Genomic DNA, 21,154 nt, shown 5'->3' on the forward strand with positions numbered 1-21,154 from the left:
AAAAAAAAAAAAAAAAAAAAAAAAAAAAAAAAAAAAAAAAAAAAATGTGTAATATGGGGTTATGTATAATTATGTGACCATAAACTGTATGACTTCGTCGGCACTTAATTTAAAGCTTTGTTACGTACGTTTAAAGGATATCTTGAGTCGTGAGTATTGACTATTTTAATGCCAAGTCAAAGCTATAGACTCAAAGTTTTGAATAGGCTATTAAAATATAGTAGAAAATAAAGTGGGTCAATTATTCCTAGGTTGGGTTTGATCGGACTCAGACATTTTTTAGATCAAATCTAATTATTCGGGTTGTAATTTAACCCGAACAATTTTTTATTAAACAACGAACCCAATGTAACCCAACACAAATTTTAATATATATTTTCAAAAATTATCTTCCAAATAATTAAATTTTATTTTAAAAATATGTATATACAATTGTATAGGCTTATTTTAAAATTAATGTTTGATTCGACCCAATATAATTCGAAGATCCCACATCAGTTGGAGAGGGAAATGAATCATTTCTTATAAGGATGTGGAAACTTCTCCATATCAGATACGTTTTAAAAATCGTGAGGCTGACAGTAGTACGTAACGAGCCAAAATGAATGCTCAAGTCACAAGGGAGTGGACTGTGAGATCTCACATTGGTTGGAGAGGAGAATGAAACATTCATCATAACGATGTGTAAACCTTTTCCTAGCATAAGCGTTCTAAAAATCATGAGGTTGACAACATGTATCGTGTCAAAGTAGACAATATCTATTAGCGATTGTAACGACCCAGATCCACCGCTAGCAGATATTGTCCTCTTTGGGCTTTCCCTTTCGGGCTTCCCCTCAAGGCTTTAAAATGCGTCTTCTAGGGGAAGGTTTCCACACCCTTACAAATGGTAGTTTGTTCTCCTCCCCAACTAATGTGAGACATCACAATCCACCCCCCTTCGGGGCCAGCGTCCTCGCTGACACTCTTTCCTTCCTCCCATCGATGTGGGACCGCCCTCAAATCCACCCCCCTTTGGGGCCCAGCATCCTTACTGGCACATCGCCTCGTGTCTACCCCCTTTGGGGAATAGCGAGAAGGCTGGCATATCGTCCGATGTCTGGCTCTGATACCATTTGTAACGACCCAGATCTACCGCTAGCAGTAATGGTGGTGGAAACCTTCTCCTAGAACACGCGTTTTAAAGCCTTGAGGGGAAGTCCGAAAGGGAAAGCCCAAGGAGGACAATATCTGCTAGCGGTGTATCTGAGTCGTTACAGCGATAGACTTGAACTGTTACACGAATCAATCGAGTTTGCTGACAACAACATGTATCGTGTCAAAGTAGACAATATCTATTAGCGATAGACTTGAACTGTTACACGAATCAATCGAGCTTTTCAAGCAATCGATTTTTTTAACACTCCCAACAAGATGTCTTATATTCATACATTTCTCTTAAGAATAATGATGAATGTCATTAGAAAAATATAAATAAATGAATTAAATTACACAAAAAAAAAAAAAACAAATGAAAAGAAATCAAAACCCATGAATATATAATTTTGTTGAATTAATTTGTGTTCAAGGCGACGCCAGAAGGAATCAGTAGATGATCTGGATATGCATGATCTGGCGGTGGCGCCATGAATTTTCCGGCAAAGGCCCTTTCCCCGAGCGGTACTGGAATAGTGGTGCCGCCATCTTTGCCGGAAGGAGGAACCGGCGCCCTCTGCAGCGACTGCTGAAGCACCATCGACCATTTTTGTTGATCAACTTTCATTATTCTGCAACTTTGGAGCTGATGAACGTTGGCAAGAACAAGAAAAATGGCTAAAATGAAAGCGAATTGGATCTTCATTTTGAGAAGAAATTGAGCTAATAAGGAATGGAAATGAAGGTTAATGGAGATTGTTGAAAATGATGGTGAAATTTGAGGGAGTTGGTGGGTATATTTATAGGCCACTTGATTCACTTTCATACGTGTTCTTCAAACCCTTTGAATAATTGAATAATTGAGTGTTTAGGCATTGACAAGATGAACAAGTAGGAATTTTGATCAAGTCAAAGTCGGGGAAAGTGAGGGCTAACTTTCTTGAGAACAACAAGTCTTTTGATTACCTAATTTTCCTCGTACCTTCTTCTTAGATTGAGTCTTAAAACACACCATTTGAATGGGTTTGGGTTACTAAATTACAACCCTTGGTCCCTTTCTTCCTATCTGGGTGGCTCGAAGTCAGTCGGATAATACATTTTATGACGGTTCCAGGTCGGCTTTTCTGGCTTGTGTTTGATATGCTTGATCCTGTCCTACTAGTTTCAACTCTTTAGAGATAAGTTTCGCCTCTCTGCTGATTTAAATCATTTGGAGTTAAGTTTTAATTATTTTAGGCAAAATTTGGTGAGTCAATTTGCATAGTATAATTCTAAGTTATGATTGTGGGAGTTTTAGGTAGAATTAAATTTTAAGGAGCAATTAGGATAAGTGGCTTTAGCCTAGGCGAACCAAGTAAGTCACTTTGTTATCAGCTTGGTTCGAGAATTTGTATTATTTATGATTACATGTGTCCCGTGACACTTGCATATGTCATAATATGTCATGTTCTGTTGTTAAAATGAGTTAATTGTCCACTTTGTCCACATAAAAATTACATGTTTTGATAGTTAAGACTTAGGACTTAGAGCTGCTCGTTGAATGTTCTTGTGGTGTGTATGCTTCTGTGATCCATTAGAGAAGTAACTTAACGAGTATTTTTAATATTCAATCTTTGCAAAATTTTCTTTTTCAAGTAATGATAAAGACGTACAAGGCGAGTGATAAAAGGACATGCAAATTGAGTCATCGATAGAATACTTGGAAACCGAACAAAAGGGTTATGAGCTTCAGAGATCCGTGATTGAGCTCTACCAGACGGATCGTGTTTTGAGTTTTTATTTAATAGTTAAAAAAAAGGAGAATTAAGTCGTTTAAATAGTTTTGTTGAAAATGATATTTGACCAATGGGACGACATTAGGAACTATGTTTAGGAGAAATTTTTGTAATGGGTTTGAATAAGTAGGTGTTGTTCATTGACACAAAAATTAAATCATGTGATTTTACTATTTGAGTATGAATTTTCAAACCCTACAACCTTTTTCTTATTATGATTCAATTCTATTATTTCTATTATTGCCTATCACAAATTAGTGTTTTTGCATGAGTTAAAACTTATCTTTTAAGATTAAATTATACAAAATACCTCTAAAAATTCCCGATAAGCTTACTTGAGACGAGGAATGTTCGAAAAGTCTGATGACTCGAAAAATCAAACTAACTCAACTCAAAACAATACGTATGGGTTGAAATGAATCATGAATTTATTTAGATTGGATTGGATTGGATTGGATTGAGTCAAATAAATGAAAACTTTATGAGTTTGGTTGATTCGTGGGTTTTAGATTGGTAGAACTTGAATCCACCTGAATTTATTGTTAATTTTTGTTTATGTTACAAGTATACCCATAAATATTTTATTTTTATTTAATTTTTTAAAATATATATTCAAATTGAATGGTAAATATTAATTAAATATTTAAAAATAAAAATGAATAAAGGACGGGAACAACGGGAACCAATAAGGAATTGATTGGGTTGAAAATTTATAACTCGAACAGTCGGGTTAAGTCTAAAAATGTCTCGAACTGATCCAACCCGATCCAATCCACCTGATCTGACCCGACCCAACTCAACCCACGAATACCTCTACTCGAGACTTTGTTTTTTTTTTTTTTTTTTTTTTTTTGACGAACTATCAACGTGACTAATTTTAAGATTGGTTGACAATATTGGAGCCAAATTTGAAGGCTAAAGGTCTCATGGAAAGTGAGATGATACTTCTAATTGTGAGAAGACTTCCCCTCGTTAAACGGCAGCTTGAATTGAATTCTATAACCAACTTGGACTGTTGACATTGCACGAAACCAAGGCAAAATCAAGAGCTTTTGATTGAAGAAGAGAGGTCCAAAAGTATATGTTTACTTTGAAACTTGTAAGTAGAGGCTTTTGGACGCAACCAAAATTGTATAACTTATCAATTCAAACGCCATCTTCACAAATAGTTCCAAAAACACGAGTTTCAAATGCTTATGAATTCCAATCAAACCTTAGGAATAATAAGTTTTTGATTTTCGGCCAAATATGAATGCGTTTAATTCTTTCCACGATTATTGAAATTGAATGGAAATAGTTTGGTTGAATTGTTAGATTAAAATTCTTCAACTTTGATGAACGAACCAAGTTGAATCGAGTTATGTACAAAAAGATATGAAGATAAGGAAAAACACAAAAACTGGAATCGTTTCTAAAAAAGATCATGAATTCTTGGAAGTTCTCGAAGCGCGTCGATACATAGACTTCTCGAAGCACACCATGGGTCGTCTAGTGAATGTGTCTGACCAGCCAAGTGCACACGTATTCCGCCTTCCCGGTGCGTGACTGGCATGGTGAGTACCTTTTTCCAATTTTTGGCTTCCGTTCAATGGTTTTTTGCCTCTATTTCAAACATGGATGTTACTTTTGTATAATACAGGTGATTCCATAAAAGATTTCAGAAATTTTGGGGCTCCTAACACGTAAAAAAGCTAGCTCAAGAAGACGAGCGTCATCCAAATAACCACACAAATTCTAGGAAGTAATACTAGTAGGAATCGCTAGAACGTTTTAGCATGCGAGTAGTCCTTGCCTTAAGTGGTTAGAAAATGCATGTTAAGGACTTCGGAAGGGCATTTTTGGATGAGTATGTACTGTATGTATGTTATGTTAAAATTACCATTATACCCCTAGGTTGAGATTTTCGAGAACCCTGATGTTTTATCTATTATGAGGGCTAGAAAAAGAATATGCATGACTAAAACACAAGTTGGACAATAAAGTGTGGTATGCATGATGTAAGAAATTACAAAAATGTCCCTATAACAAGATTTGTGATGAATGTTGTCTTACAATCGAAGTTCAGTTGGGTTCGATATTAATTGCAAGCTTGTAGTACTTTAAAGGGAAATCAATTCTTTACCAAACTAAAACAAAGAATTAAAACATATTATGGATCCAACAATGGTTAACATTCATATAATTAACCAAATTATTGATAAATCTAAAGGTGAAGAGTGATATAAAATGTATGTATCTATCTTGATTCTTTGTTTTTTTGTTTCTTGGAATGTGTGTAGGTACCATTTAATAAGGAATAATAACATCTGCCAGTCCTTCCCTCTTGAATTGGCAAAAAGGAACTTCACTGCCATGCTTAACTTTCCTAATTGTGTTGGCTAAGTAATATCCATATATGGCTCCACACATCTCCTTGTTAGTACACCTGATACCTCATAAAACCCTTTCTTTTCTTTCCTTCTCTTCTTAAACCCCTTCTCCTTTCATATACATTGTTCTAATTTTCAGGAATTTGAAGAAAAGTTGGAGCCATGGAGGGTGGGAAGATTATTGCGAACGATCGAGAACAAGAACAGGAACAAGAACGACGATGGGGTTTCGTCGTAAAAGACGAAACTTTTTCGAGCAATCAATTTCAATGGCCTGCAAAGAATTATTCTTGTAATTTTTGCAAGAGGGAATTCAAGTCAGCTCAAGCTCTTGGTGGACATATGAATGTTCATAGAAGGGATAGGGCAAGAATGAGGCTTTTGCCTTCTTGGATGGCGGATAATTCTTACCCTAACCCTAATTCTTGCTTCACTTTCAAATTGAATACCAACAACTCTTTGTGTTCCAATACTCAAGAAGAGAAGAAAGGTTTTGGGAGTTGTTCATGGAACAATTACAAGCCCTCATTCAGCTCTCAAGATGATCATGATGATGTTCTTCATGTTTTGAAGAAGAAAAAGAAGAAAAATTTAGTGAATTTAGAGCTCAAAATGGGGAATTTGGAAGATGATTCTTCAAATGAAGATCTTGATTTGGAGCTTCATCTTTGATTTGTGTTTCTATCTATAAACCCTTTTCTTTTGTTTATGAGTGTTTGATTTAATTTTATGGGAACTTCCACTGTTATTCAGCTGTCACCTGTGTTTTATTTTGACTCTAAAATGGAAAATATTGTGAAGTGTTTTCACTTTCATTTCCTCTCCTTGTTTCTCATAAAATAAACAAAGGGTTTCTTTTTTCTTCTCCTTATCATATCATTTAACATGAATTTGCATGAGACAACTTGAATTTTTTTTCATTTTTCTCTATTTTTTTTTCGTATTGTAATGATCATTCATAGTATAGTCATGATTCATTCTTTTAAGATATTCGAAAGTCTCTGTCGTGTTTCCTAACTGTTCTTGCTCGGGTTTCAAAGAATCCATTGCAATGATTCGTTTATTTCTTGATAAACGTCTGAATTCATATCCAGATTTCAAAAAACGAATAATAAGATTGTTTAAATTTGATTTTTTGTTTAAATTTTCAAAACTTGACTTAAATTTTAAAAATCACTAGATAATGTAGATAAATTTAATTATCAAAAGCCAAATAGCTATCAAGAACTCAACTCAAGTATAAGAGAGAAAGAGAGAGAAGAGTACACATTTGAGTTTAAAGAGAGTATCTTTTTTGATTGTTCTCTAGCAAATGCAACTCAAAGTATTTTCTTTTCATGGACAAAAGTAATATCAATGAGAGTGAGAAGTGCATAATTTTCTGTGTCTCTCTCAACTTCAGTTTTTCTTCCCATTTTTGTGGATTAAAAAGAAACTCTTTCTATGCTTTAACAAGTTGTAATATATATTGTAAGCTCAAACTCACCATTAGCAGATATTATATACTTTGGTCTGTCACGTATTTCCGACAACCTCACGATTTTAAAACGCGTCTATTATGGAGAGGGTCTAGCCCTACTCCGACCAGTGTCACACGTCTACATGTGCAGGTGTAGCACAAATGGTATCAAAATCAGACACCAGGCGGTGTGCCAGCAAGGATGTTGGGCTCCCAACGAGGATGGATTGTGATATCTCACATTGGTTAGAGGAGGAACGAAACATTCCTTATAAGGGTGTGAAAACTCCTCCCTAGCGGACGCGTTTTAAAACCTGGAGAGGAAGCCCTTGAAGGGAAAACCTAAAGAGAACAATATTTGTTAGCAATGGGTTTGGACAGTTACATGTATCGACCGAGTATAGTAGTCGAACTATAAGCTTTTATAGTTCTGCTTTTAGTTTCACCCACAAAGCTTCGGAAATGTAGATTTCAAGATATTCAAGATCGAGATCACTTGAAACTACAAAATTTATCTGATCACAATGAAATGAGTTTAGTAAAAGAATGGATTATGAAGCATTTGAGGTAGAGGTGAGACAAAAGAAAATTAATGCATTCACATGATCATAAGTGGTGAAAATGAAACCAAAAGGAAGAAAAAGGAACACAATTTCCCATCCCCTTCCATTTAAAATGGGGCTTGATGTTGCCTCATTAGTAGCCTGTGGGGGACAATTATCATCCCTGGTTGAAGGACAAATTGAGTCAGCCATTAGTTTAGTTTTGGAAAACAAGAAGAAAAAGAAATAAAAACCTTTAAGTTTGTATGTTTTTCTTTTCAAAATCTCAGACTTTTAGTTTGGAAGAAGTTATGATCATCAAATAGTCCCAAGAAAAATATATAATCATATCGATGTGGTCAAGTTTAAGATCTCATATAGTACATAAATTGAAAAAAAATCAATGGTGTGAGAGAGGTAGCTACAAGAAAAAAACTAGGGAAAATTATAAGTTCGGTTCTTGAACAAGATTGTGTCGATAGATTCGTAAACTTTAAAACGTCATGTCTAGTATTTGGATCAAGATTCGGAATTTGGATTTAACACCTGATTGCCCCGACATTCCTCTTCATCTCCTGCGATATAGTCACATTACTTACTCTTTCGCTTCTAAGAGTCAAAACTATCCCCACAAACGAATACGAGTCCTTTCAAGATACTTTGTCCTCAACAACAAATAGTAGATATTGTCTGTTTGGAATCATTACGTATTGTCGTCAGCCTCACGGTTTTAAAACGTGTCTAGTAGGGAGAGGTTTTCACACCTTTATAAGGAATGCTTCGTTCTCCACTCCAACCGATTGTAGCCCGTTACATATCATCGTCAGTCTCACTGTTTTAAAACGCGTTTGTTAGGAAGAGATTTCCACACCCTTATAAGGAATGTTTTGTTCCCCTCTACAACCGACGTGGGATCTCACAATTTGAATCTAGGTTTAGCACTTGATAACCCAGCCATTGTTCTCCATCCCTTACGATATGACCATATTACTTACTCTTTCGCTTCTAAGAGTGAAGACTATCTCCACAAACCAACACGAGTCCTTTCAACATATCTTGTCCTCACTTACAAAAATTCTCAAGAGGTCGCTCAACATAGAATTGCTCCAACGAAACTACGCTTAAACCTGGAGATCCTATGACTGAACCACCGAGAAGGAATGTGTTCCTTGTAGGTATACGTAGTACATTTTAATTTTTTTAAGCTTTTATTACTTGTTATATCTTCAGGATCGCTCTCATTTAAATGTGATGTGATCTCATCTCGTTTACTCGGGTGAGGTGGCAAGAATTGGGAGTAATGATTCGAAGTTTGGTGAGTGAAAATTATAAGGTTTTTGTGATGGCATTGCATTGCATGTTCCCCACAAAATGTTTGGTGTCAGGCAGAGTATGATGGCTTTTCCTAACATGGAAACACATTATTTGTTGAGTTCAAAACCAAAGAAAGAAAGAACACACTACACTACACTTCTCCTCTCTCTCTCTCTCTCTATCTAATTTCACCCAAAAAATGCCATAAAATGTTGGGTTCTTAGCTTTGGAAAATGAGGCCACAAGAAAACAAACGCCTTTCAAATAAGAAACTGATCATCCTTTTGGGGTTGTGGTTTCTGCAATATGTGACTGTTTTGGTGAAAGATAAGGGCATGGGATAAAGTTACCCCTCCCTAGTCGGCGCACATCACTTTCCTCTCCCTAAGTTCCATCTCTTTTTTCTTTGCCTAAACAAAAAAACAACAACTCGATCTGTGTTTCGAAAATACTTTTATTCGTTAAAACTATCATGAAATAGAAATTCATTAGAATGTCGAACGAGAATTAAAACCTGAAACAGGTATGATTATCCGTCTTAGTCCGTTACATATTGCCGTCAACCTCACGGTTTTTAAACAAGTCTGCTAATGTTTTGTTCTTTCCTTCAACCAATATGGATCTCACAATCCACCCAACGTTCTTGTTGGCACACCGCCCGATATTTTGATATCATTTGTAATTGTCCAAGTCTACCACTGGTAGATGTTGTCCACTTTAACCCGTTACATATCACTGTCCGCCGGACGTATTTTCAAAACGTGAGGTTGACAGAAATACATAATAGTTCAAAGAGGACAATATCTAGTAGCAGTGTTCCTGTTTTAGGTCTTAATTTCTATCCACTTCCGTTCAAATAGTAGTTTTAAAAGATCGAAATAATATTTTAACTTTGGAAAGAATATATGTTTCTTTTAAAACTAATAACAAAATTTATGGATCTTTTTTCTTTTAACAATTTTTGGTTCTTTTGTTCCCGAACTTCTACCAAAGTAAATAACTTAATCTCAATTTTAAATCGTAACGAGTTTTCATACTCTTAAATTTTTAATAAATAATCTAGCTCTTGGACTTTACCGTGTAACAATTGAATCGAAATACTTTCAATTTTGTTACAATTTTTGTCCTTACCTTGACAAATCTTATCAAAATTTAGTATCAATTTTTATTATCTAACGTCTTAGTTCAGTTTACAACATTTCAGGTCTCCTAACATAAAATTTTCAGTTGTCACTAATATCATCCATTGGTATGTATTTCCTATTTATATACTCATAATCGTTCTTCACTTTTAGTCGATAAGTGTGAACCGATATTTTTTTGGGTCGGGTGTTTAATAATTCTACTTTTGATGCATGGGCATGCATTAAGATTGATTTGACGTCAATGCCTAAGAAGGCTAAATGTGGAGAAGCAAAGGTGAAGTGAATAGATCATGGATGTTGAGGAAAGATTCTTTCAAGTATAGAATTGAGGGGATATGTTTTGGTTTTGATTTGGATTGCATTCAACTAACATTTTCTTGAGTTTTGTTTTCGAATATTAATGTACCACAAAAGATTAAGCTTAAATTACAAATTTGGATCCCGTAACTTTTAGATTTGTGTTTATCTGGTCTTTGAACTTTTAATTTTATGACTAATAGTTCCTGCCATGTTCGATATTTTAAGAAATTAATTGACATAGTAGATATATATTTGAATGTTGTATCTAATGAAAGAATGAAACTCTGAACTTTCCATTTTGTGTTCGATAGATCAGTGAATTTTAAAAAATGTTTCGTTTCCTACTTCAATAATCTCACATATCTCACAATCTATCCTCTTTGTGTGCGGCTAGCCGATATAAAAGAATGTTTTGTTCCTCTCTACAACCAATATGGGATCAGAGTTTTAACACGTAACCATGGGTCAATATATGAGTAGTTGAACGATTTATTTAAATGTTTAAAAATTTATTAGAAATATTCAAAAGTTCAAAGATCAATTTGAGATAAAATTAGAAATTCAAGGACTTGTTAAATATTTTTGAAAGTTCGTGGACTAAATAAACATTAATAAAAATCAATTGAGGGATTAACTTGCAATTAATTAGAAACTATAATGTGAGATCCTTAGACAGAGAAACAAAACATTTTTGTGTTTTTAGAATAGCATAGAAACCTCTGTCTAGTAGATGCATTTTAAAACCATAAGGTTATGGCAATACGTAGCAAGCCAAAGTTGACAATATTTATTAGCCGTGGATTTGGGCTGCTACAAATCGTATTAGAGTCAAACACCGGACAGTGTTCCAACAAGAAGGCTAGGCCCCCAAGAGAGGAACGAAACATTTCTTATAAAAGCGTGGAAACTTCTCCTTAAAAGAGACATTTTAAAACCGTGAAGCTTACGTCAATACTCGTAAATATTGCTAGTTATATATAAACTCTCAGGTTGATTACAATGTGCCTAAATGGAGCCAAGCATTCAAGCCATTGTAGCCGGTGGATCATTTTGTCAAACAAGTTGCCTTTATAATAAAATGGATTCAAGTTTCCATAGTTTTAAAAGCTTAATGGGAAAATGACAAATCAAATTTATATAATATATAATAAAGTAAATCCAATTTTCCTTAAAAAAAAAAAAATTATAATAAGATAATAGAAGTTGAGGAAAATATGATAGAACTTACAAATTATTCATTTATTTTTTTTAATTTAAATTTAAAAAAATTTCTACCGATAATCCCACCGATAAAATATTGTCAGCCACATTGTAACGATTTGTCGAATAATATTTCAAAAATCTAGGTCAACAATAATAAGATGATAACGTGTATTTCTTATTGTATTTTATGAAAGGTACTTTTTTTTTTTTTAATTGACAACTACAAGATACCATGTAAAATTATAAAAACGGATCGGATGAGTCATGAAAAAATATTTACATGGGTTACACGGGTTGGATTGAAAATTATTTATGACCATTCAAAAATTTAGAATCAGGTCGGATTGGTGATCTGAATAATCTGAAGGGTTCACAACCCAATGCAACTCAACCCTCTATTTTTTTAGTTGGATTGGTTGGTTCGTTGAATTTTTAAAAAAAATCTTGCTTATTCACACTACATGTTATGTTAATAACTAAAATTTCATAAAACTCAAATATAAAATATACACAAACCACAATGCATCGCCAACAACAGTTGCAAACATAAACTATTTTTAATCATCATAATAATTTTAAAAGTAGGGTTCGTAATCTTATTTTAAAAGTAGGGTTCGAACCAACCTTTATAATTTTTATTAGTCACGTCATCGGGTCATATAAACACTAAATGTAGAATGTAGAACATGTTTGAAGATTGAATTATAAATCGACGTTTACGATGATGATAATTGAATCAGAATTTCCTCCATTTGAATTCTCACCGAGTCCAAGTTATCTCACTCAATACTTCTCCTCATATAGGTATGTGATGATCCTCTCGAACTTATTGACCTTTGTGTCTATATGTTTTCAGGTAAATCATGGGAGTTTCGGGATCTCCCTCTCAAAATCCACTTTGTTTGTCTCTCTTAGATGTTCATGAATCCTAACTATTTTTTGTATGAGTGATAGTTGGATAATACTCTCTTAAAGCATCGTTCAACTGCAACCAAGTGATTGAACCATCACCAATCCCTCTTGAACATAAATGATCTTTAATGATGATAGCCATAATTCTACTTTTGACGGGATGCTAGAGAACCCATCAAAGATACTAGGTCATACCGCTAAGAGCCTCTAGATATATGGCTTGCATTGTTGAGTCATTGCAGTTTTGGCTCAATTGTATGGTCAGTCACTATCGTGTCGTCCAAGGTTCATAGCATCTCTAGCATATGAGACACTATTTTGAGCTTGACTAGCCTTATTGTTTCCATTACAACGAGTTCCTCTTTTGAATCAATTTATTATATCAAAGACAGTTCTTTAGTAACTCTAGCTCGAGTCCCGTTAAATTTAAAACAAAATGGTAAATAAATAAAAAGAGAAAAAAACATGTATATTATTAGAAAAGGGTAAAGACGAAGAGATCTAAGCTACTCGAAGACAACCTAGAGAAGAAAAAATAGATTAAAAAAACATAATATTGTCTCCAAAAGATGAATACATCAAGAGCCGGCGAAGTAATGGCTGTCTCATCACAACCAAAAAAACAATAAAATAAAAATTCTTGCAAGACTTTTTCTTATTTGTTCTTCTTATAGATCTTGGTATAGACAATACCAAAGTTGGGGGGTAAGCAAAATCATCCCCTATGAACCCTAACCCTATTCCCACCGCCTCCGTCACCGCCACCGTCACCGCCGCCACCAATGAAGATCAGAGCTCAAAAACAACGACCGAAGAGACCGACCAAACCAGCAACCAAATGGGTAGTGGGCGCTCCTACGAGTGCGTATTTTGCAAACGAGGATTCACGACAGCTCAAGCCCTTGGCGGGCACATGAATATCCACCGTAAAGATCGTGTCAAAGCCAAAACTACTTCTCCCTCTAAGCCCGAACTCTTCAATAACCATCCTTCGCACCACCCTTTTCAAACCTATTTCCCCCCTTCTTCCTCTTGGTATTTGGGTTCTTCTACTACGCCACCCCATGATCATCAATTCTCGAACGACACCAACAATCCTCAATATTTGAATGCTTTCAACATGAGCCTAGCCTCGCGATCGTCGCCTGCCCTTGCTTCGACCGATCGTCGAGAGAAGAGATCAGATGACAATAGTGGTGAGAACGATGATGATAATCACGATGAACTTGATTTGGAGCTTCGACTCGGCCATGATCGGTAGTAGTAGAAGTAATATTATATAATTCAATGTTTTTCCATTACGATCCATATATCATTTGTGTGTGAAGTTACATATATCTATATAAATCTTTATATCTATTTCTTCATTGTGTGAATAAACATCCCGCTTTGTATTTTCCTTGTGAAGAGAACATTATTTGATTTTGGTGCATATCGCTATTAGAATTTTTAAATGAGGAAAATTCAGTACGAAAATTGAGATGTCGCTAACGTCTGTTCATGTTAGCTGATCAGTTATTGTCGTTGTTGTTACCAACACACTCTATTTGTTTGGTAGGATCGTAAATTTGATTTTTATTTTTTGTTTCTAAATTTTGTACGAAATTAAAAACTTGATCTTGAATACTTGCTAATAAAAGTAGATGGGAGCAAAGTTGTTTTGCATCTCAAGGCTTCTACATGACATGATTATCATGAACAAGTTTGTATAGATTTTGTGAAATTGAAGTAATTAATTAGACAGCATTTTGTACGATGATTATTGCATGTTGTGGGCGTGCCAATGTTCTTGGAGATTCATGGAGAAATCTTACCATTTTCAATCCTCCATTATTATTTTTTTTTTCATTTAATTTAAAATTACATTAAGATTAATTACCCATTAAGATTAACGAGATAACAAAAGAGACGTTCCAACCAGTAGGGTTTCGGTCTTTTAACTTTTGCTAAATCGGGCCGAAGTTTGCAGGCTGGCCCAATTGAATATAGTTTTAAAAAGCGGGCCTAAGTTTGCAGGCCGGCCCAATTGAATTTGGGCTTTAAAAGCGGGCCTAATTTGCATGCCGACCCAATTTAATGTAGAGGCTGAAAAGCGAGCTGAAGTTTGCAGGAGGCCCAATTTAATTTGGGCTAAAAAAGCGGATCGAAGTTTTCAGGCCTGCCCAATAGAATATGGGCTAAAAAGCGGGCCTAAGTTTGCAGGCCGGTCCAATCAAATTTGGGCTAAATAAAGCGGGCCGAAGTTTACAGGCCCGGCGCAATTAAATTTGGGCTTTAAAAGCGGGCCTAATTTGGACTCCGGCCCAATTTAATGTAAGCTAAAAAACAAGCTGAAGTTTGCAGGCAGGCCCAATTGAATTTGGGCTAAAAAAAGCGGGCGGAAGACCCCGGTTCGATTCCCGGCTGTTGCATTTTACAGTTCAATCTTTTAATTACTCATTTCTGTTTTTAACTTATTTACTTTATTAATTGCGAAGCACCGATGGTTTAGTGGTAGAATAGTACCCTGGTATTTGGATTTCCTTTTCAATCCTTTAATTAATTGTTTCTCATTTTCAATCATTTAATTAGTTGTTTCTGTATTTGGATTATTTATTTTACTAACCTCATTCCTTTAATTAGTTGTTTTCATATTTGGATTATTTATTTTACTAGCCTTGTAGCATGAATGGTTTAGTGGTAGAATGGTAGGATATAGACCCGGGTTCGATTCTCGGCTAGTGCATTTTCCTTTTGAATCCTTTAATTAATTGTTTATGTATTTGACTTATTTATATTATCTCCCTTGTAACATTAGTGGTCTAGTGGTAGAATAGTATCTTGCCACGATACAGACTAGGGTTCAATTCTCGGCTGGTGCATTTTTCTTTTCAAACACAACATTAATTAGTTAATCACAATATTAATTAGTTGTTTCTGTTTTTAACTTATTTATTTTATCGATCTTATAGCACGAGTGGAGTATCCTACCACTACAGACTCGGGTTTGATTCTCGGCTGGTGCATTTTCCTTTTCGATCCTTTAATGACTTGTTTCTGTATTTGGCTTATGTATTTTATTAGCTTTGTTACTATACAGACACGGGTTCGATTCCTGGCTTGTGCATTTTCCTTTTCAATCCTTTAATTAGTTTTTTTTGTATTTGGCTTATTTATTTTACCAACCTTGTAGCACCTGTATTTGGCTTATTTATTTTACTAAACTTGTAGCACCAGTGGTCTAGTGGTAGAATAATACCCAGCCATGGTACAAACCCGGGTTTAATTCCCAATTGCAGTACAGACCCGGGTTCAATTCCCGGTTGGTTGGTGCATTTTTCGTTTCTGTTTTTAACTTATTTATTTTATCGAACTTATAGCACTAGTGGTCTAGTGGTAGAATTGTACCGTGCCACTGTACAAACTCGGGTTTGATTCTCGGCTGGTGTATTTTCCTTTTCAATCCTTTAATGACTTGTTTCTGTATTTGGCTTATGTATTTTATTAGTCTTGTAACACCAGTGGTCTAGTGGTAGAATAGTACCCTGCCACGGTATATAAACGAAGGTTCGATTCTTGGCTTGGTGCATTTTCCTTTTCAATCCTTTAATTAGTTGTTTCTGTATTTGGCTTATTTATTTTACCAGTCTTGTAGCATCATTGGTATAGTGGTAGCTGTTTCTGAATGGTAGAATAGTACCCTATTTGTGTATTTTGCTTATTTACTTTATCAGCCTTGTAGCACCATTGGTCTAGTGGTAAAATAGTATTCTGCCACGGTAGAGACCCGGGTTTGATTCTCAACTGATGCATTTTCCTTTTCAATCCTTTATTTGCTTGTTTCTGTATTTGGCTTATTTATTTTACCAGCCTCGTAGCACCAGTGGTTTAGTGGTACTATAGTACTCTGCCACTGTATAGACCTGGGTTTGATTTCCAACCGGTGCATTTTCCTTCTCAATCCTTTAATTAGTTGTTTCTGTATTTGACTTATTTATTTAACTAGCCTTTTAGCACCAGTAGTCTAGTGGTAGAATAGTACCCTGCCATGGTACAGACCCGGGTTTGATTCCCGTTTCTGTTTTTAACTTATTTATTTTATCAACCTCGTAGCACCAGTGGTCTAGTGGTAGAATAGTACTCTGCCACGGTACAGATTAGGGTTTGTGATATGAACCACGACCAAGGAATTTCCATACCTCAAGGTCCAATTCATACTTTCCCTTGGGTTGATTTCCATATCAGTTTGATTTTTGGCTGGTGCATTTTCCTTCTCAATCCTTTAATTAGTTCTTTCTGTTTTTAACTTACTTATTTTACGAGCCTCATTTTCCTTCTCAATCCTTTAATTAGTTGTTTCTGTTTTTAACTTACTTATTTTACGAGCCTCGTAACACCAGTGGTCTAGTGGTAGAATAGTACCCTGCCACGGTACAGACCCGGGTGCGATTCCATTTGACTTATTTATTTTACGAGCCTCGTAGCATCAGTGGTCTAGTGGTAGAATAGTACCCTGAGTTTGATTTCCGGCTAATGCATTTTCCTTCTCAATCCTTTAATTAGTTGCTTCTGTATTTGACTTATTTATTTTACTAACCTCGTAGCACTAGTGGTCTAGTGGCAAAATAGTACCCTGTCATGGTACAGACTTGGGTTCAATTCCTGGTGGTGCATTTTCCTTTTCAATCCTTTAATTAGCTGTTTGCTTATTTATTTTACCAGCTTTGTACCACTAGTGGTAGAATAATACGGTTTGATTCCCGGCCCAGCCTCGTAGCACCAGTCGTCTAGTGGTAGAATAGTGGCTTATTTATTTTACTAGCCTCGTACAGTGGTCTAGTGGTAGAATAGTACTCTGCCACGATACAGACTCGGGTTTAATTCTCAGCTAGTGCATTTTTCTTTTCAATCACATCTTTAATTAGTCGTGTACCTGAGTTTGATTTCCGGCTAATGCAGTTTCCTTCTCAATCCTTTAATTAGTTGTTTCTGTATTTGGCTTATTTATTTTACTAACTTTGTAGCACTAGTGGTTTAGTGGTAGAATAGTATCCTGCCACGATACAGACCTAGGTTTGATTCCCGGTTTGTGCATTTTCTTTTTCAATCCTTTAATTAGTTTAGTATCCTGCCACGGTACAAACCCGGGTTCGATTCCTGGCGGTACATTTTCCTTTTCAATCCTTTAATTAGGTGTTTCTTTATTTTGGCTTATTTATTTCACCAATCTTGTAGCACGAGTGGTTTAGTGGTAGAATAGTACCTTGCCACTGTACAGACTTGGGTTCGATTCTCGGCTGGTGCATTTTTCTTTTCAATCACATCTTTAATTAGTTGTTTCTGTTTTTAACTTATTTATTTTATCAACCTCGTAGCATCAGTGATCTAGTGGTAGAATAGTACCTGAGTTTGATTTCCGACTAATGCATTTTCCTTCTCAATCGTTATTTTCCTTCTCAATCGTTTAATTAGTTGTTTCTGTATTTGGCTTATTTATTTTACCAGCCTCGTAGCACCAGTGGTCTAGTGGTAGAATAGTACCTTGCCACGGTGCAGACTCGGTTTCGATTCCCGATTGGTGCATTTTCCTTTTCAATCCTTTAGTTAGTTATTTCTCTTTTTTAACTTATTTAATTTATTAACCTTTTAGCAATAGTAGTCTAGTGGTAGAATCATACAGGCTCGGAGTCAGGATGGGTTCGATTCTCGACTAGTGCATTTTTTCGGTACAGATTTAGGTTTGATTCCAAGCTAGTTCATTTTTCTTTCCAATCCTTTAAACAGTTATTTATATTCATTTTATCAACCTCTTAGCTCCAAGTGGTAGAATAGTACCCTGTCACAAATTCAGATTCAATTTGAAGCCGGTTCATTTTCCTTTCCAATCCTTTAAATAGTTATTCATATAGAGTATACATCTACCTCGACTAAAATAAAATTATGAATTCTCAAAATTTTATTAGAACCTTTCTTAAAAGAATTTTTTTCAATATACTTCTACTTCATTAATATACTTTTTCAAAAAGATAGGACAAAATTCTGATATTTTGTAATTTTTCCTGGAAAAAATATACCATTTTCATTACTCTATCTTCTTCAGAAATTACATCCCAGCAGCAAGCTTAAGAACTTCATGGTGATAGCTTCAGATAATCTAAATAAGGCAAGGAGGATATAAAACTCCCAACTAACAAACTGGTTTGCTGATTATATATCTCCCATCAACGTCAGCTCACTAAAGAGCAGCACATGATAAACTCATTCAACTTTTGTTTGGGGTACAAGGAAACATATTCACACAGGCATCAACAACAGAACATCTATGCCAAACTTACAGGTAATAATACTGGTAGAACTAAGCAGCAATAGCGATCATTGTCTTCCGGGCAAACCTCGAGTATTTTCAATATCCAGACAGGAGGATTACCTTGTGAGATAGTACACGATGAAGAAAATTGCCACGAAAAGTGCGACTAGTGAGAACATCTTCGGTCTTGACTTGGGATCAAATACCTAAACAGATCAAAATTGATGTCGAAAACGATGAAAAAGGAATTGTCAAAAGAGTGCGAATGAATTGTTCTTGAAAAGATGACTCTACCGTCTTGAATCGATCCATAGTGCCCGACAACACTCCTCTTGATGAATCCATATCATTGCCCTAAACCAAAACGTGCAAGAATTAGTCATGGTGAATAATAACAGCAAGAACTACGTAAGACAGTTGGAGTTGACGTACCATCCTATCCAGCATGCGGTTATGACTCTCCACCTCCTCATTTATGTCACCTGTCAACTGTTACAATAACATCGTTCGATTTGAATGTGATTCGGGTAAATATATATAAGCATAAATACAGCTCTCGACCATCAGAGTTTATGTATCCCTCGTATGTTTTTCGACAATATATCGTCACACATTAGACAGTACTTTCGTCATCTAAGTTTTCAACAATAATTGCAGCATATTATAGGTGCAAATTTTGTTATCGACAATAAATGCAACATATTATATATGCAAATTTCGTTTTCGACAATAATTGCAACATATTATATATGAAAAATTCATTTTCGACAATAATTGCAACATATCATAAGTGCAGAATTCATTCTTGACAATAATTGAAGCACATTGTAGGTGCAAAATTAGTTCTTGATAATAATTGCAGCATATTATAGGAGCATAATTTTTTCTCTGTTCCTGCCTGACACTCAAACATCTAAGATTAGTGAATGAAACTGGGTAAGAAAGTAATACCCTCTTCAACAGGAGGACTCTGTCTTGCAAGCCTCCTAATGCTGCTTCATTATCATGCTCCTCAATTTCATGGGAGGAGTATGAAGATGAGGCCCTAACACCACCCTCCTCAATGCCATCGAAGAGAGCAACCCTATTGTTGCGCAATTCCCTGCACTCCAAGAGATCATATTACAAGTAGAACGACGAGCACTTCGGAAGATCAACCCAAGATTCATTTGATAAAAATCAACTTGCCACTGCAAGCACACACTCTTCCGTTTATGGCTAAGAAAGAGGACTTTCAGAACTTCCATTCAACTTTCAAGGGTGCATATAAGGGCATGAGAAAAAGAAATTTGTATTTTGAATAGAAGTTTAACATAAAAATTGAGAACTAAAGAATGAAAATCAGTAAATGTCAATATGCATACCAAAATCATTGCCAAATATCAATTAAGATATAGGAAATGAAATTCATTTCGAAAATAAACATGTCATCAAGATTAATCTATACAATTCTGGATCAGTAGCCAATTATCCAAAATGGTGTTAATGCCAAATCACTTAACAGTTCGAATAATTCAAGTACAGGCATAGAAAGTCATAGCATAACATAAGGAGTTGAATATTACATGTCTAAAGAACAGATATCATGAATTTCAAGACTATATCAGTGTCTGCAAACAGAATCAAGAAATGCTTGAAAAAAAGAAAAAAAAAAAAAAAAAAANAAAAAAAAAAAAAAAAAAAAAAAAACTGGAGCTTATGAATGTTGTTAATATGGGAAGTATGTGCAAGAAAATGAGCTAGAAAAGTACTCTTCAGATGTTGCATCTTTGTGGTGCATCAAGAAATAAGCAAGTACATTTCGCAGATTGCAGTTCCAACACTTAGAAATAATGAATGAAAAACCCTAATACAGACCATAGAAATGAAGCCCTCCTACCGAATACAGATTCAAATTCATCAAGTCATCGACCTATAAAGATCCAGTAGCCTATAAAAGAGCAACAGGATCCTGAATCGTAAATGTAAATCCAGTGAATGAAAAACATTGGCGACTCTCGCGGATTGCTTAACAGTAAAGAAACTTAAAAGAAGAGTATTGAAAGATTCAAGAAAAACCTTCTCGCGTTCATGACTCTCCCGGAACGAAATAGAATCCACGCCCAACCCTACGCGTTCTTGAATTCGAATCAAAGATTTCTCGATCTGTTGCCTACGCACTTCCCTGTTGAGGATTCGAAGTTTATTAGAGTAGATGTTGATCGGAGGCAAGTGAAATTAAGAAAAACAGATGCATCGACAATCCGACCTCGAAGATCAAAATTGAAAAGGGAATTTACAGAGATTCAGGAGGAAGGAGGTGAAAGAGATACGTACCAGAACCAATTATCGGATAGCTGAAGCCTGAAAGTTCGAGAATTGACGGAGGGACTGAACTGGAAACGGTGACAAATGGAGACGATCGGCGAATCTTGACGGGGAGTAAGAGATATATATTGAAAACATTAATGGTAATGAATATCAAACTTTCAACCTAATAAATTTAGTTTCTAAAATCTTAAATTTTTTAAATTCTCTACCAACCCCCCCACAAAATATAAATTTTATGACACATAAAATATAAAATTTATGAAAAATAGTCGTGTTTTTAGAATGAATACGAAAATTATGCAATATCTATGAATTATATCGCCAACGGATATAGTAACATAGACAACTGGTTGCAGACTATCTCTCACGTTGGATCTTCTTCACGTTTCTCTTAGACTCGGCCTA

The 21,154-nt window shown here is 35.3% G+C and overlaps 3 protein-coding genes across 3 annotated transcripts; 2 read left to right on the top strand and 1 right to left on the bottom strand.

Annotated features, from left to right (window-relative positions):
• Positions 1-5,260: 5,260 nt before the first annotated feature.
• Positions 5,261-6,136, top strand: LOC111776252 (zinc finger protein 11-like). The gene has a single exon (XM_023655652.1). It carries the CDS (start codon positions 5,441-5,443, stop codon positions 5,948-5,950), a length of 510 nt encoding a protein of 169 aa, XP_023511420.1. The 5' UTR covers positions 5,261-5,440; the 3' UTR covers positions 5,951-6,136.
• Positions 6,137-12,877: 6,741 nt separating this feature from the next.
• Positions 12,878-13,414, top strand: LOC111776323 (transcriptional regulator TAC1-like). Its single transcript, XM_023655749.1, has one exon. It carries the CDS (start codon positions 12,878-12,880, stop codon positions 13,412-13,414), a length of 537 nt encoding a protein of 178 aa, XP_023511517.1.
• Positions 13,415-18,307: 4,893 nt separating this feature from the next.
• LOC111811098 (bet1-like SNARE 1-1) lies at positions 18,308-20,907 on the bottom strand. The gene is made up of 6 exons (XM_023697827.1): positions 20,756-20,907; positions 20,498-20,603; positions 19,391-19,541; positions 18,872-18,928; positions 18,734-18,793; positions 18,308-18,645 (listed from the first exon to the last, which is right to left on the bottom strand). Exons 2-6 carry the CDS (start codon positions 20,509-20,511, stop codon positions 18,556-18,558), a joined length of 372 nt encoding a protein of 123 aa, XP_023553595.1. The 5' UTR covers positions 20,512-20,603; positions 20,756-20,907; the 3' UTR covers positions 18,308-18,555.
• Between the last annotated feature and the right edge of the window lie 247 nt (positions 20,908-21,154).

The sequence above is a fragment of the Cucurbita pepo genome, chromosome LG15 (genome assembly GCF_002806865.2).
Source record: "Cucurbita pepo subsp. pepo cultivar mu-cu-16 chromosome LG15, ASM280686v2, whole genome shotgun sequence".
Classification (NCBI taxonomy): Eukaryota; Viridiplantae; Streptophyta; class Magnoliopsida; order Cucurbitales; family Cucurbitaceae; genus Cucurbita; species Cucurbita pepo.

What these genes read in the sequence shown, in the direction of transcription:
- LOC111776252 (XM_023655652.1), top strand. Translation starts at nt 5,441, where the DNA reads ATGGAGGGTGGGAAGATTATTGCGAACGATCGAGAACAAGAACAGGAA.
- LOC111776323 (XM_023655749.1), top strand. Translation starts at nt 12,878, where the DNA reads ATGAACCCTAACCCTATTCCCACCGCCTCCGTCACCGCCACCGTCACC.
- LOC111811098 (XM_023697827.1), bottom strand. An exon ending in GAGTCCTCCTGTTGAAGAGG is followed by an intron (nt 18,929 to 19,390) that starts GTATTACTTTCT and finishes TTATTGTAACAG; the next exon opens with TTGACAGGTGACATAAATGA. An exon ending in ACCGCATGCTGGATAGGATG is followed by an intron (nt 18,794 to 18,871) that starts GTACGTCAACTC and finishes GTTTTGGTTTAG; the next exon opens with GGCAATGATATGGATTCATC.